Source organism: Borostomias antarcticus (genome assembly GCF_949987555.1).
Source record: "Borostomias antarcticus genome assembly, chromosome: 13".
NCBI classification, from domain to species: Eukaryota; Metazoa; Chordata; class Actinopteri; order Stomiiformes; family Stomiidae; genus Borostomias; species Borostomias antarcticus.
The window spans coordinates 6,394,442-6,408,886 of NC_140246.1; the positions used below are offsets into that span (position 1 = coordinate 6,394,442).

General features: G+C 44.9%; 1 protein-coding gene across 2 annotated transcripts in view; it reads right to left on the bottom strand.

Moving 5' to 3' along the window:
- dennd5b (DENN/MADD domain containing 5B) overlaps positions 1–3,722 on the bottom strand; it is a 61,065-nt gene extending 57,343 nt beyond the window's left edge. For both annotated transcript variants that reach the window (XM_084447824.1, XM_084447823.1), the window contains exon 1: positions 3,398–3,722. In XM_084447824.1, the coding sequence (XP_084303950.1) occupies positions 3,398–3,506 (109 nt within the window). In that variant the 5' untranslated portion in view covers positions 3,507–3,722. The remainder of the gene's footprint in view (positions 1–3,397) is intronic.
- Positions 3,723–14,445: the final 10,723 nt, after the last annotated feature.

Here is a 14,445-nt window from a genome sequence, read left to right on the forward strand (position 1 = left end):
CGCCTTGCAGAATCAAAGTTCGTTCACTGAGAAGTGAAATCAAGTGTGAACATCTGTTGTTTATGCGTGCGACATCTCGACTTCCTGTGTGCCTGTGAATGTGTGTCTGTGTGTGTGACTGTGTGTATGTGTGCGTGTCTGTCTAGCTCATTGGGTGCTACACGTTTCATATTTACTCTCCTTGGCTTACCCCTATCTTGAACACTTAGCACATCTCTAGTAGGGTGGGGCAGGGGGGTAAAGGAACACTTACCTCATATCTCCCTCCCTCCACCAGCTGGGGCGTCTCCTGAAATAGCTCCCTGCCTTCTCACCTTTCAGCTCCGCACTCCCGCCGGCCCACAATGCACCTGTGGTTAGAATGCAGCTAACAAACGAGAGGTGTGGCAGCCGCTCTTAGGGGCGGGTCTTACTTCCCGACGCTCTATTCGCCCGCCGTGGGGCTACGATTAAACCGGTGAGATGTCTGGGCTCGGCCGCCGCCGCCGCTGTATTTAAGGAGCGACCGTTCCACCAAGTATTAAAATGTTCTGCGTCTTTAATAGGACAGATATGGAGATTGAGAGGCTGGGGTACAATGAGGTGTAAATCTGAACGTTACATGGGTGAGGGCTCGCACGTGCGCACACACGCGCACACACACACGCGCACACACACACACACACACACAGACACACACACACACTCACCTACAGGGATTTATGGAGGCTACCGCACCACTGGGAAAGTGGGATCTCCTTTGCAGCCCAGTCAGGCAGGCAGACTAACAGGAAGTCTGTCCCTCTGCCCAGAACAATGGGCCTGGGGGAAACAGGCCTGCTGCCACACAAAGGGGGGGGGGGTTTGATGTGGAATCACAGAGGCTAAAATAAGCAAGGGCCCAGCCATTGGCTAATGTGGGTCAGACTCCAGCAGCCATCCCTCCCTACCAAGCGGAGCACAGGAGAACGAGCTCTCTACAGAGACTTCTTGTCATGTGCTAATATCAATCACAACGGTAGGGCAATCTGCCTGGAGATAAATGGCAGTGATAGGTCTGATCTAAAATTTAAATTATCTGAGAAGAATACAGATGGGGACGCTCACTGGGGGCAGATGACAACGTCATGGGGATAGACTGCTGATCTGGTGAATGGTGATGTGTGTGGGGGGATGGGGAGATTACAGATACAGTTAGATCCGTAACTGTAGATAAACAATGGCAACCTGATACAACACCTCCTCAACTCCCTGCGTCACCCTCCACAAATAGCTTGCACTCAGTACACACAGGAGTATTGATATCAGCACGCAAAGGCCAAAACCAGGCGCTATGTGTTGCACCCTTGGTGGTTTGGCTAGGATCACTTGCGGACATTAACAGAGCTAGCAAGGCCTGGTGTCGTTTCGAGAGTTGGCGGGGTTCCCCCATTCTGAGCCATGTCATCAGCTATTCACATCTGCAGAGACAGGGATGATTAAATCAAGATCCTCGTTCCTCGCGCAGGAGAGATGCTATATCAGCATGATCTCATCAAGAGCACCACAGTGTATCGTGTTTCCAGTTTTTTTTTCTTACCTCCCAATTTGAGTATTATTCAAATGAATCTATGAATGGACTCAAATCAAATCAAACTTTATTTATAAACCACATTTGAAAAAGGCAACACAATGCGCTTTATAGAGAGAAGGGGGCCCCCGCTTAAAGAGGTTTTGACCCTGGCCTTGTCCTCGGCTCTGCCCTTCTTACCCAACAGCTGATGGCTCGACTCCTTTGGCCTCACTTAACCTGTGGCCCAGTTAAAAAGCACAGAGAGAGAGAGAGAGAGAGAGACAGACACATGTCATGGGAGTTGGGGTGAACTATGTGAGGACAGCAGACAGAGAGAACATGGACTTGGTGTGACACACACACACACACACACACACACACACACACACACACACACACACACACACACACACACACACACATCCTGCGACCAACCAGTGTCTCAGATCCAGACTCAACCAACCCCCAGTGAACAATAAGGGGGTGATACGCCTTACAACATCACAGGCCAAACTAATCAACACGATCAAGAGATTAACCACTAAGAACACCCTCATCAGCAAAGAAAGACCCCAAGCTTGTCTGATCACACAAACCACCCAAGGGAGTGAGAAGTCCACAAATTATAGTACGGGTAAATCTGTCCAGACCAATTGCAACCAGTCAAATGAGCAATCACAGCTCACTCACTTCAGACAGAGATGTTGCTGTTGCACACACACACACACACTGAACTTTGAGCTACTGACTCTGCCATAAACATGTGGCACCCTTCTCCATCAATTCACTAACACTAATCACCTCCCCTGCTTCGGGAATTAGAGTACAAGCAGAAACTCATCCACTTAAAAGCCCATTCTACATAACACACTACACTACACTACACTACACACACACACACACACACACACACACACACACACACACACACACACACACAAACACACACAACTACTTGATGCATGGTTCTTATGTCCCATGGGAAATGTCTTAACTCAAACATGTGTCTCTCGTGTAGAGGCTATGGGCTGAGAACAAATTGAAAACACACTGCAACGTAACCTTACTGTATGCTGGGCAGTGTTCCCCCCTGACGCTGGCCCCTGACAGCAGGGGGCTCAGGGTCTGTGGATCGATGGGCCAGTTTTGTGCTGAGGGGGCTGTGCACTTTGCTCTGCCAGTGAAGCACAACTGAGAGGAACGTGACCCTCGGATCAATGTTGGACCCGGTTAAGGATAAATGAAACGTTTCTAGACTGCAGAAGAGCCAAATTAACACGGGGACCTGACAGGGCCCTATGGATGCTGACTAGGCTATAGCTTTACAATACAGATAACTAGCCTGGACCAATCAAATCCTCACCCTTTCTATGGACGGGATCAGATCAACATCTTGCCTGTTCAGTGTGCATACAATGCTTTGATGATCAATAAACAATCATTATTTGAAAATAATGTCTGTCGAGTCTGTTGTCCTCAACAAAAAGGACTTCCACTTAAATGCCTAAAATAAAGGCTAACAGGAGTGCTGTGAGAACACTCCAATAATGTAAACAAACGTCCCCTCGCCTTGCTTGGAGGGTAATTGAATCAATTGGGAATATTTTTAGATAGATGCTAGCAATCATGAACCGGACAGTTATAGGCAAGGCCACTTCAGGTCTGAAAAGATTCTATTCCATTTCTTGATGTTAGGGCGTTTTATTCAACAGGCAATACCGTTAACCTTGTCTGATAACGTTTTGCTCTTGTTCAGATAGGCTAACTGTAGAACGAGTCTTGTGCAGATAACTGAAGAACGAGATTACATTAACATTACATTAACATGGCTATAATATAAATCGCTACATAGTAGCCTACTCTTACCGGCTAATTCGTCCGGCTCCAGTCCAGTTTCAATGTCTATTCCGCATATCACGAAGTAGTGAGCGAAGCGGCAAGGCGCCGCTCCGGACCCGCCGGTGCTCCCACTCATCCTGGCGTTCTGTTCAGCGTCGTCCGCTCCTACTTCTCCAGACAAAGCATCTCCATAGAGGAGAAATACAGACGGGTTTTTAAATACTTGCGTCCCAGGAGTAGGCTACTGGCAAAAAGACACCGTTCCAGAGGCAAAGCTATGCCCTCTTCTGTAGGCTAAGACTTGTTTTACTGTGCAATGTAGGAGACGGTTCGCTACCCTTCCTCGCAGTTCTTGGACACACGCACACTACCACCGCGCACTCGGTAGCGTTGTAGAGCGCGCGCCTCCTGCCTCGCTTCAGATCTGAAGGGCGGAGCCGAGTCGCGTGGCAGGGCGGCACATTCAAATACAGTGGGCTCTGCTGGTGTATTGATTATGCTAAATTAGTCAATACCGAGTTTAATACCATGGTCAATAATGCCCCAACAGAGACAATAAAGTTAGTCACTTTTATTTATAGGCTATAGCACATTTATAAACTGCAGAGATGAGCCAAAGTGCTTTCCAGCACTGGACAAGTGCATTAATTTCGAACTGTCATATAATAATAATGAGAATAAGAAGGAAAAGCCTACAGAGAAATAAATGGAATAAGGTAATAAATAAATGGCTTCACTGTGCCCCCAAACCACGCAAATTAACCATAGAGGTTAACACAGCTTTGTGAAGACCCTATTCAGACATTTCTGAGATCAAAACACTCAAACGTCATTAACACTTAGAGACTACGGCACAGGATATATCCATTTAGAATTGTCTAAAGCGGTCCTGGGCTATATGATGCAGTTATCAGATTCAGTTAATATAGAAACCAGACAGTGCACATAACTACATATCGACGTAAATAACTAAATGATGGACAAGATTGTCCTTTGCTTCTCTCTGGTGGTGAAATGGCAACATCCCAGTCATCTTGTGCAGAGCCGTGCACAGACAGACAGAGACAGACAGACAGAGACAGACAGACAGACAGACAGACAGACAGACAGACAGACAGACAGACAGACAGACAGATAGATAGATAGATAGATAGATAGATATATAGATAGATAGATAGATAGATAGATAGATAGATAGATAGATAGATAGATAGATAGATAGATAGATAGATAGATAGATAGATAGATAGATTTATCCCTGAGGGGAAATTGTTGTTAATGCTGTGGCGGAATCTAGGTGGATCTATACAGCCTGGATGTATGTATATATGTACTCCTAGACATCTATTTATACAGCCTGGATGTATGTATATATGTACTCCTAGACATCTATTTATACAGACTGGATGTATGTATATATGTACTCCTAGACATCTATACAGCCTGGATGTATGTATATATGTACTCCTAGACATCTATTTATACAGCCTGGATGTATGTATATATGTACTCCTAGACATCTATTTATACAGACTGGATGTATGTATATATGTACTCCTAGACATCTATTTATACAGACTGGATGTATGTATATATGTACTCCTAGACATCTATTTATACAGACTGGATGTATGTATATATGTACTCCTAGACATCTATTTATACAGACTGGATGTATGTATATATGTACTCCTAGACATCTATTTATACAGACTGGATGTATGTATATATGTACTCCTAGACATCTATTTATACATCCTGGATGTATGTATATATGTACTCCTAGACATCTATTTATACAGACTGGATGTATGTATATATGTACTCCTAGACATCTATTTATACAGCCTGGATGTATGTATATATGTACTCCTAGACATCTATTTATACAGACTGGATGTATGTATATATGTACTCCTAGACATCTATTTATACAGACTGGATGTATGTATATATGTGTACTCCTAGACATCTTTTTATACAGACTGGATGTATGTATATATGTACTCCTAGACATATATTTATACAGACTGGATGTATGTATATATGTACTCCTAGACATCTATTTATACAGACTGGATGTATGTATATATGTACTCCTAGACATCTATTTATACAGACTGGATGTATGTATATATGTACACCTAGACATCTATTTATACAGACTGGATGTATGTATATATGTACTCCTAGACATCTTTTTATACAGACTGGATGTATGTATATATGTACTCCTAGACATCTATTTATACAGACTGGATGTATGTATATATGTGTACTCCTAGACATCTATTTATACAGACTGGATGTATGTATATATGTACTCCTAGACATCTATTTTTACAGACTGGATGTATGTATATATGTGTACTCCTAGACATCTATTTATACAGACTGGATGTATGTATATATGTACTCCTAGACATCTATTTATACAGACTGGATGTATGTATATATGTTCTCCTAGACATCTATTTATACAGCCTGGATGTATGTATATATGTACTCCTAGACATCTATTTATACAGACTGGATGTACTGTATGAACATATTCTATTCTATAGTCCTTGTTCTTCCTCTCTTTCCTCACTGCTACTATGCTTATTCTGTATCTGCAATTCCAACCTTGCTGTAATTTGTCCGCTGCCAGTGCTGAAACGCCAAATTTACCCCTAGGGGATCAGGTAAGCATGTAAGTACCTACCTCCCTTCCTCCCTCCCTCCATCCCTACCTATCACATCGACTGACCTACCCCAGGATTTAAGATAAGACAGACAAGAAAAACATTTTTGTACATCAAATTTATATAAAATTGAAACGTGTCTTTGACACTGGCAACAAAGTATAAAAACGGTCAATATAAAAAATGCATAAAGTAAATATTTGCAGCAACAATGTTCTTGGGATATTTTGAGGGGGTGTGATTTATTGTATTACAGTACTGTATGTCCCTGTTTAAAATGGTTACAGAAATGATTTATTGTATCTGATCTTCCTAGCTAATGTAAGCTGGAGTCGCCTGCGAGATGGCAGCTTTAACTGTTTTAAGACAGGACATCCGTAAAAATATGTCATCTGATCTCTCACCCATACACTGGAAAAAGTTCAACAAAACAAACAAAATACTTGTCATGGACACACATTTCATTAACAGTTTAAAAATATTCTCATAAAATGTTACTTTAAAATAGTATACAAAAAGTGATCACTATGGCAACACACTAATAACAGGTTGAACTACCAAGCATCCTAAGGTGTCAGAAGTAACAATTAATTATATACACAGTATATAAAACACTCCGCAGTTCACTCAATAGGGGAGAGCTGGGTACAACCTAACATATTTAGTTTTTCAGTAAATAATTTAAAAGATACTTGAGTTAGATATAATCATGTTTTTTTTACAAGCAATTTAGGCCTACACACCTCTGGTACAGGTTCTAGAAACACTTGTTACCATACCACGTACAATTTCACTTAAAGTGGAGGAAGTAAAATGTTACAACTTACCCTATGGGCGGTGTAACCTGGGCTACAAACTAGGAGGGGCTGTAGAAATCCTAAATGTAACTAATTCTATATTAAATACTAAATGAATACTAAACTAAATCTAACTCTAAGGGGCTGGCCACCGTTCCCTGGCGGCCCTTTGGCATTAAAAATTAACTGTGGACAACAATAATGAATACTGGGGCAAGGGAATTATAAACACAACTTCAAAGCGGCAATAAGTGATTTCCTTCCGCTAGATGGCAGTAAGAGACTTGTTTACAAATAAAAGACCTAAAACAATATGTACTTTAAGGCATGGGGCGGAGTAAAGTTATCGGCTGTTATTTGACAACACAGGCAGAAATGCTGGAATAACAAGACTGGTACGGGTGAGTCTTGAAGTTGGATGCTATTTCATTAGCTATGGCTCAATGAAACAATCTGATTGACAAAATGTGAAAAAAAACAGTTATTGCAGCTTTAATATGAACAAAATAATAAATACCATAAACAAACAAACACAATAATCCGAGCGTGATGCTCTGATGAAGGATTTCCAGCCAAAACGCATCAGCGTTATCAACCACCATCAAGAAATGGTGATTGAGAATTTTTGTCTGTGCTTCAATCAACATGTGCTGCTCTGCCTGTCCTTTTTTCAAAGACGGCCATGTCTAAATATATTTCATTTTTGAGTCCAGCACCATACTTTACAAGGATTTTTGAGAAGCGCACCCTACCTCCAACCTACTGTACAGTTTTCAGGTCATACTGTAAAAAAGACATGCCTTGACAATAGTGTTACAGGTAAGAAAATACATCCTCTTCTCTTTGGTGAGAAGTCTCTTTCTCTCTCTCTTTGGTGAGGGTCTCTTTCTACTACGGCCCAAAGTCTTCAGGCCACTGCCCTTGTGGCCGGGATAGGTTACTTTCTGAAAAGCTGGTCCAAAGGGTTTTGTCCTTCATTTTTTCTACTTCTGTTCCATTCTAAGATGGAAACATTTCAGGTAGGTCAGTGAGAAATATTCACAATATAACAGCAAATGTTAGACACCAAGCAGCAAGAACAGCAGCAAAAACAGTGCATGATATTAAAAGGTATCACATGCGGCAGAGTTACTGTATACATATATATTACCTCTCGTGTAACTTTTTCTGTTCTGCCTTATGTTCTGCTCCTCAGCCCACTTGTAGCGTTCTTCAAAGGTGTGTGCTGTGAAAAAGAGGAGCCTGTTGTCAATGAGGAACCACCTTCTGTCTACAGACACATTAGGAACAAAACACTTTCAGCATCAAAAACAACCTTTATCAGAAATACATACGTTGTTCATTGGTTTTGTGAGTGCCATGACTACTGCTGTGTCTGGAGTCTCTCTGGATTTCATGGTGGTTGGCTTTAGTCCACCTCTCAGCCTCGACCATACTCTTCTTCATCAGAGGGGCAGCGTGATCTTTTCTTGATCCTGACTGGACCATACTCTTCATCAGAGGGGAAGTGTGATCTTCTATCGATCCCGACCGCCTGCCCCGCCTGACGGGGGTTGGAATGAAGCGGCTCTTCCAGTTAGAATGCACCTGCTCCCTCGCTGAGCCTGTCGTCTTTACGGGCCCATTAGTTGGGGATGGAGCTGCCATGGCTATACTGGGATCAGTTTGTCTACTGGAGCCACTGACCTTTGGTCCAGAGGAATGTTGATCACCCCTCTTCACATCTGTCTTCTCTTTTGTTCTCAAAGATTCAGGGCAGGAGGACTTTTGTGCATCTCTCTTCTCTCCCTTCCTCTCTTCTTCTTCAACAGGATAAATGTGGCAGGAGGATGTTCTTGGAGTGTGTACTGTGGGAACTGCAAATCTTCTGTTCTCATCCTTATGGAACTTTGGAATCTTGGGTAAGTCTGGCTTTGAGAAAGTGGAATTTCTCTCTGGGTTAAGTATTTTCTTGTCTGTTTGGTCTTTATTTGGGACGTTTTTACTCTCATACTCATCCCTCATCTCCTCTGTCTTCTCTCTATTCTGCATGGGAGAATAAGGGCGGTAGGACTTTTCCTTACTCCTCTTTTCCTCTCTCTTACTATAATTTTCTCTCAAAGGAGATTTAGGTCTGGATTCAGGACTGATGAGCTTTTGTTCATCACTCTTCTGCTTTTTCTCCATTTCAGTTTTCTCAAAATAAAATTTGGAGGGAGATAACTTGTTTACCTGGCCTTCTTCATCAATACTTGGTCTCTCCTTGTCAGACGGAGGATTTTGAGCTCTTAGTTTGGTGGATTCAGCGTTTGCATGTTTTTGCAGTGTCTGACCCAAAGTTTTTCTTTTGAGTTGCAGAGGACCAGTGTGCGTTAAAGACGACTGCAATGGGAGACTTTGGACCTCAGCGCAAGGTGATGGACTGACACTGCTGCACTCCAACCTTTTGACCACAGGGCCATGCTGTGACACAGCTGAATCATCTGAGCTGTTCTCAGTTACACTTGTGGTAGACTTGCTGCTCTTGTCCTCAGTCTCAGAGGCCAGCCTCTCTGTTGGCGAGGTCTTTGGCCTTTCCCAAGGACTCTCTGACAATGTGCAGTCATCTGAACTAACTTCTGTCACATCTGAAAATATCAACGGTTGGAGAGGGGCCTTGTCATTACACTGAACTGATTCAGATGAGAGTGTCACTGTTTGTGCGGTGGCTAGCCTTTTATATTTATGTTCAAAGTCTTCAGTGTCAGATTCAGTATCACTTGTGTCATTTGGAATTGGATGCCTCCTCTTCTGAGCAACATGTTTCTTGGTGGAATTATATCGCCTTGTACATTTACGCTCAAAAATGTCAGTGTCAGATTCAGTATCAGTTGTATCAGTTGAAATTGGATGCCTCCTCTTCTGAGCGACATGTTTCTTGGTTCTTGTTGAATGTCTCCTCCTTTGTCCAATCTTGGGTCTGTCAGAGCTGTCATCAGTTTCAACAGAGCTGTCAGTCAAAGAGGTCTTGTACGGGATCTGAGTCTCACTGTCCATGCATTGATTGTCTTTAGCCTGCGATTCTGATTCCAAGTCAAATTCAGTGGAACCCAGTTTTCTCCTCCGTGCAGTCATGGGTATTTTAAGCCTATGTTGATTATTCTCAATATCTGAATCAGAGTCAGACTCCATTTCCACTCTCTCATTGCCTGTTGTGGCATCTTGAAGTGTTAGGGGTGTCATCTTTCCTGACATAACACGTCTTGAATCATTATTGAAAGATAATTTGCCCATTTTGGCATTTAGGAATGCACTAACAGACTCAAACACTTCCAATGGTGAACAGGGGCCTGCCTGGTTTCTCCCTTCTGACAAAGGCTTCAGCACACTAACATCAGTTTCACGGGTGATGCCAATGGCTAGACCTGGCACAATGGGCTCTGCATGTTCTCCATGTAAATCTGTAGGTTCAGTCTGTTCATTTGTCTCCTCATTGACGGCCTCAAACCTCACAGTCATAGCTGACAGTTCCATGACATCATATTCATCCCCAGAGTCAATGGTGAGGTTGATGGGTGAAATGGGCTTTGTCCAATCTCCATGCAAATCCTGAGCCTTGATGTGTGACTCTGGCTCCATGCTAACCTCCTCTGTCTCCTCCTGGTCAGAACTCACACTCTCAACTGACAGGGAGAAGTACTCTGGCTTCAGTTTGTTGCAAAGTCCTTTTCTACTTCCACCCTGAATCTCTGAAACATCCCCTTTCTGCTCCTTTCTCTCTGTCCGTCCGGTTGTGCATAATTCCAACTCAAACTCAGGAGATTCAACTAGAGAAGGGCGGCAGCAAGAAAGTTCTAAGCCATTCATGTCCAGTCTCGCTGGTTCCTCTTCAACTGACAGAAGATCTGGTGTTTTGTTCCTCCTGCCCCACAATTCCGTCTCCATTCAGCCTAGTCTTTGTCTGACATTCATTTTCAGAGTGGTACACTGAAATCAATAAGAAGGAGAGTCATTTGGGAGTTTGTCAAACAGCTTCTTAGCATCCTCAGGTGACAAAGTAATTTTGATGTCACAAGCCACAGTGTTATGTTGTGATATGACTCCACAGTTTCACGTTAACAGATTTTAATCACATGTGCCACTCAGTTTGTCTGTCTATCTATTTCCATGCTGATGTAACAAGCACGTAAAGCACAGTACTCTACTGTAGTATCTCACAATAACGTAAAGTGATTTAATGTACTGTCGTACATAACAACCCCCCTCCCCCTTTTAAAACACCAAACTCTCTAGGCCTCTCCAGGAACAGGAGAAGGCCCTAAATGCTTATGCATGAAATATAGTAACATAAACCTTGAAGTGTGAAGTGTTAAGGCCTGCCATCCACCACCATGGGCTGTGGCCCTGCGAGGGAGCCAGTGTGAGGCAGAGAAGAAGGCTGCCTGGTGGAGGGCCGGGAGGAGGCTGAGGAAGTGGAACACCAGGCAGAGGCTGAGTGGGTGGGGGATACATAGACGGTGGTCACGACGGAGCCTGATGCAGCCCTGCTCACCTCGGCAGTAATGGTCTCATAGGCCTTGAGACGGTTCCATCCGTCTCCACTTATTGGCATGCAGTGTGGACATGGCTGGCTACTTTCACTCCCAGGCAGTGAAATACTGTCCAGTGGCAGGTACATCTCGCAGCCAAGCATGAGAGACGATAGAGAAGCCTGGGTTGTTGCGTGATGACTAGCTCTGTAGTAAAACAGTGTTTGATTGAGCGTTGCCTGGAATGTGCACCCCTGGAACAGATGTGCTCGGATTCAATTTTTCAGGCTTTGGTTGAAGCGCCCCCCCCCATTGGCCTGGGGGTGAAAGTAGGCTGTGCGGATGTGCTTAATCCTCTTGCTACTGAGGAAGTCAGAGAATTCTGCTGAAATGAACTGGGGCCCATTATCCATGGTAATGGTGAGTGGCAAGCCCCAACATGCAAACAGGCCATTCAGGATCTTGGTGATGACCTGTGTTGTGACCGTTCCTGCTGTGGCCACTTCAGGCCATTTTGAATTGAGGTCGTACGCCACCACCAGGAAGCGTTGGTGGTGCGGTACCTCCCAGCCATGGATCTCTCCACCGATATCCAGCTGGAGATGCTCCCACGGGTGGGGTGGCCACGGGGCAGGCTGCAGGGGTGTGGAGGCCAGCAATCCACTTTTCCCACTGAGCAGAGACGGTGCACAGTCCTTAACCATAGTTTCAATGTCGAGGTCAATGCCGGGCCACTACACCAGGTTGAGGCATCGTTGCTTTACCCTGACTATGCCCAGGTGACTCTTGTGTGCCATTGACATGACACGTGTACGCAGGCCACCTGGGACCACAGTGCAGAGGCCCCTGGAGACACAGATGTCCCCCCAGCAGGAGAGTTCGTGTCGCACCCTAGCGAACGGGGCAAACTCCTCCAGCACTCGTGACGGCCATCTAGTCCGAATGTAAGTGCGCAGGGTGGACAGCATCGGATCCTGCTCTGATTCTTGCTGCAGCTCCTCCAGGGACACCCCTGTTTGCAGGGGCCCATGCAGCATCTGGATGAGCTCTGGCTCTGCGTCGTCATCAGGAAAGACAGTTGGGGTGGGGGCATCGATCGTCTGAGAGAGGAGGTCGGCTACTATGTTGTCCCTCCCTGGGGTGAAACTGAGCTGGTAGTGGTACTGCCTGAGCCCCTCCCCCCACCTGTACAGATGGAAGGACCTGTGATCACTTCCCGTGGCAGACAGCAGTGTGGTGAGGGCCTGGTGGTCCGTACAGAGGGTGAACTGCCGCCCATACAGATAAAAGTGCCACCTCTCGCACACCCAGACGCAGGCTAGGGCTTCGCGTTCACTGACAGAATACCTCTGCTCAGTGGGGTTAAGGACCCTGGAGGCGAAGGCGACTAGCCGCTCAACGGCGTTCTGTACCTGTGAGAGCACAGCCCCCCAAAATGGGCCAGGACGGGGGGTGTGGTGAGCTGGGTCTTTAGCGTGCAGAACGCCTGAGCATGCTGCAGTCCACTTCCATGGCTCCTCCTTTTTGAGGAGCTGGTGAAGGGGAGCTGTGGTCTGGGAGAACTGGGACAGGAACTGGAAATAGTAGGGCGTCATCCAGAGGAATTAGGCTTCCTGGGAGGCTGATGTGGGCTCCAGGATCTGGTGTATGGCATCGACATTGGACTGGAGAGTTGCGATGCCCTTGGCTGTCAGGCGAAACCCAACAAAGTCTATCGTGGCGGCAGCAAAAGTGCATTTCTCACCCTTCAGGGTCAAATTGTTTTCCAAGAGGGCCTGCAAACACCCTGTGGAGCCGCTCGTTGTGAGTTGGCACTTCCGGGGCATGGAGCATGATGTCATCCAGAAACATGGCGACCCCAGGGATACCAGCAAGGACGGTGGTCATAACTCTCTGGAAGCAGCTGGGGGCGGAGCTAAGCCCGAATGGCATTCGGGTGTACCAGAATAGTCCAGCGTGTGAGACAAAGGCTGTCAAGGTCCCTGCTGCTTGGGTGGAGGGGTACCTGGAGATAGCCTTGACGCAGGTCGAGTTTTGTGAAGACCGTGGAGCCATAAAAAAGTGTGGTCAGCTCTTCTGAGGTAGGCAAGGGGTATTTATCAGGAAGAGATTTTTTGTTGTTGCAATTACCAGGTTCGAAATCTAGGGGGTAGCATTGACAGGCTCAATGATGCCTGTCTCCAGCAGCATTTCGAGTTCCTTTGTGACATCATAGCTCATATCTCGCAGAGCGAGAGGGCGCAGGGGCTGCACGACTGGTGACACCTCCGCGTTCACCAGGGGTCTGTGTGTGAAGGCTGTGAGGCAACCCAGTCCATCAAACAGCATTAGCCATTTCTGCTGCCAAGTGGTGGTGACGGGGTTGATAGCTGACCCACTATCGTCATGCAGTGTGAATCCTAAGGCTGTGAACAGGTCGAGCTCACATCTCGGTATCTATGCCTGCAATCAATAGGCTAGTCCTAGATCTCGTTTTGAATGTTATTGTAATGGCCAGATTATGGACAGCAATCATTGTGCCTAGTGAGTTGAATTGTCTGGTGAGGGACTCAAATGCTTTATGGTATCCAGATGTGGTTCCGGTTTTTTTTAAAAGGTCTCTTTTGGAGTGAGTTACCTTGCGTAAAGCAGTTTTGAAACTGTAGGCCTAGGCTATATTTTAAAAATATGAGAAATGCCTCATAGGCATACCTCATACAGACATATACAAATCCTATTATGTTGCTTTTAGTAACATTAAAAACAATCAGAAATTGAAGGCCACGTCTTCATCAGTTAGTTTTGGCATGATATAGAACTGGATTAGAGGCTCCATGGTGACTACAGTTAACTGTTGGAGGTTTACCTTCTAATCTTGGCCTTTTCTCACTGGTGACTTGCCTTTGATAGTTTTTTTTATATTTTTTTTATAACCCTACGACAGTAAGAATGATGGGCTCCATCTTCATAATCCATTATAGCTGTTAGACCTAGGCCTATAGCTGTAGAATTGACCGACATGATTAGAGACTAATCATTTTTGTCACTAGATTAATTGGCCTAATATTTCGTTTATCCTTCTTTTATTTGTATTATCTATAGCAGGGGTAATCAAGTAAAGTTCTAAG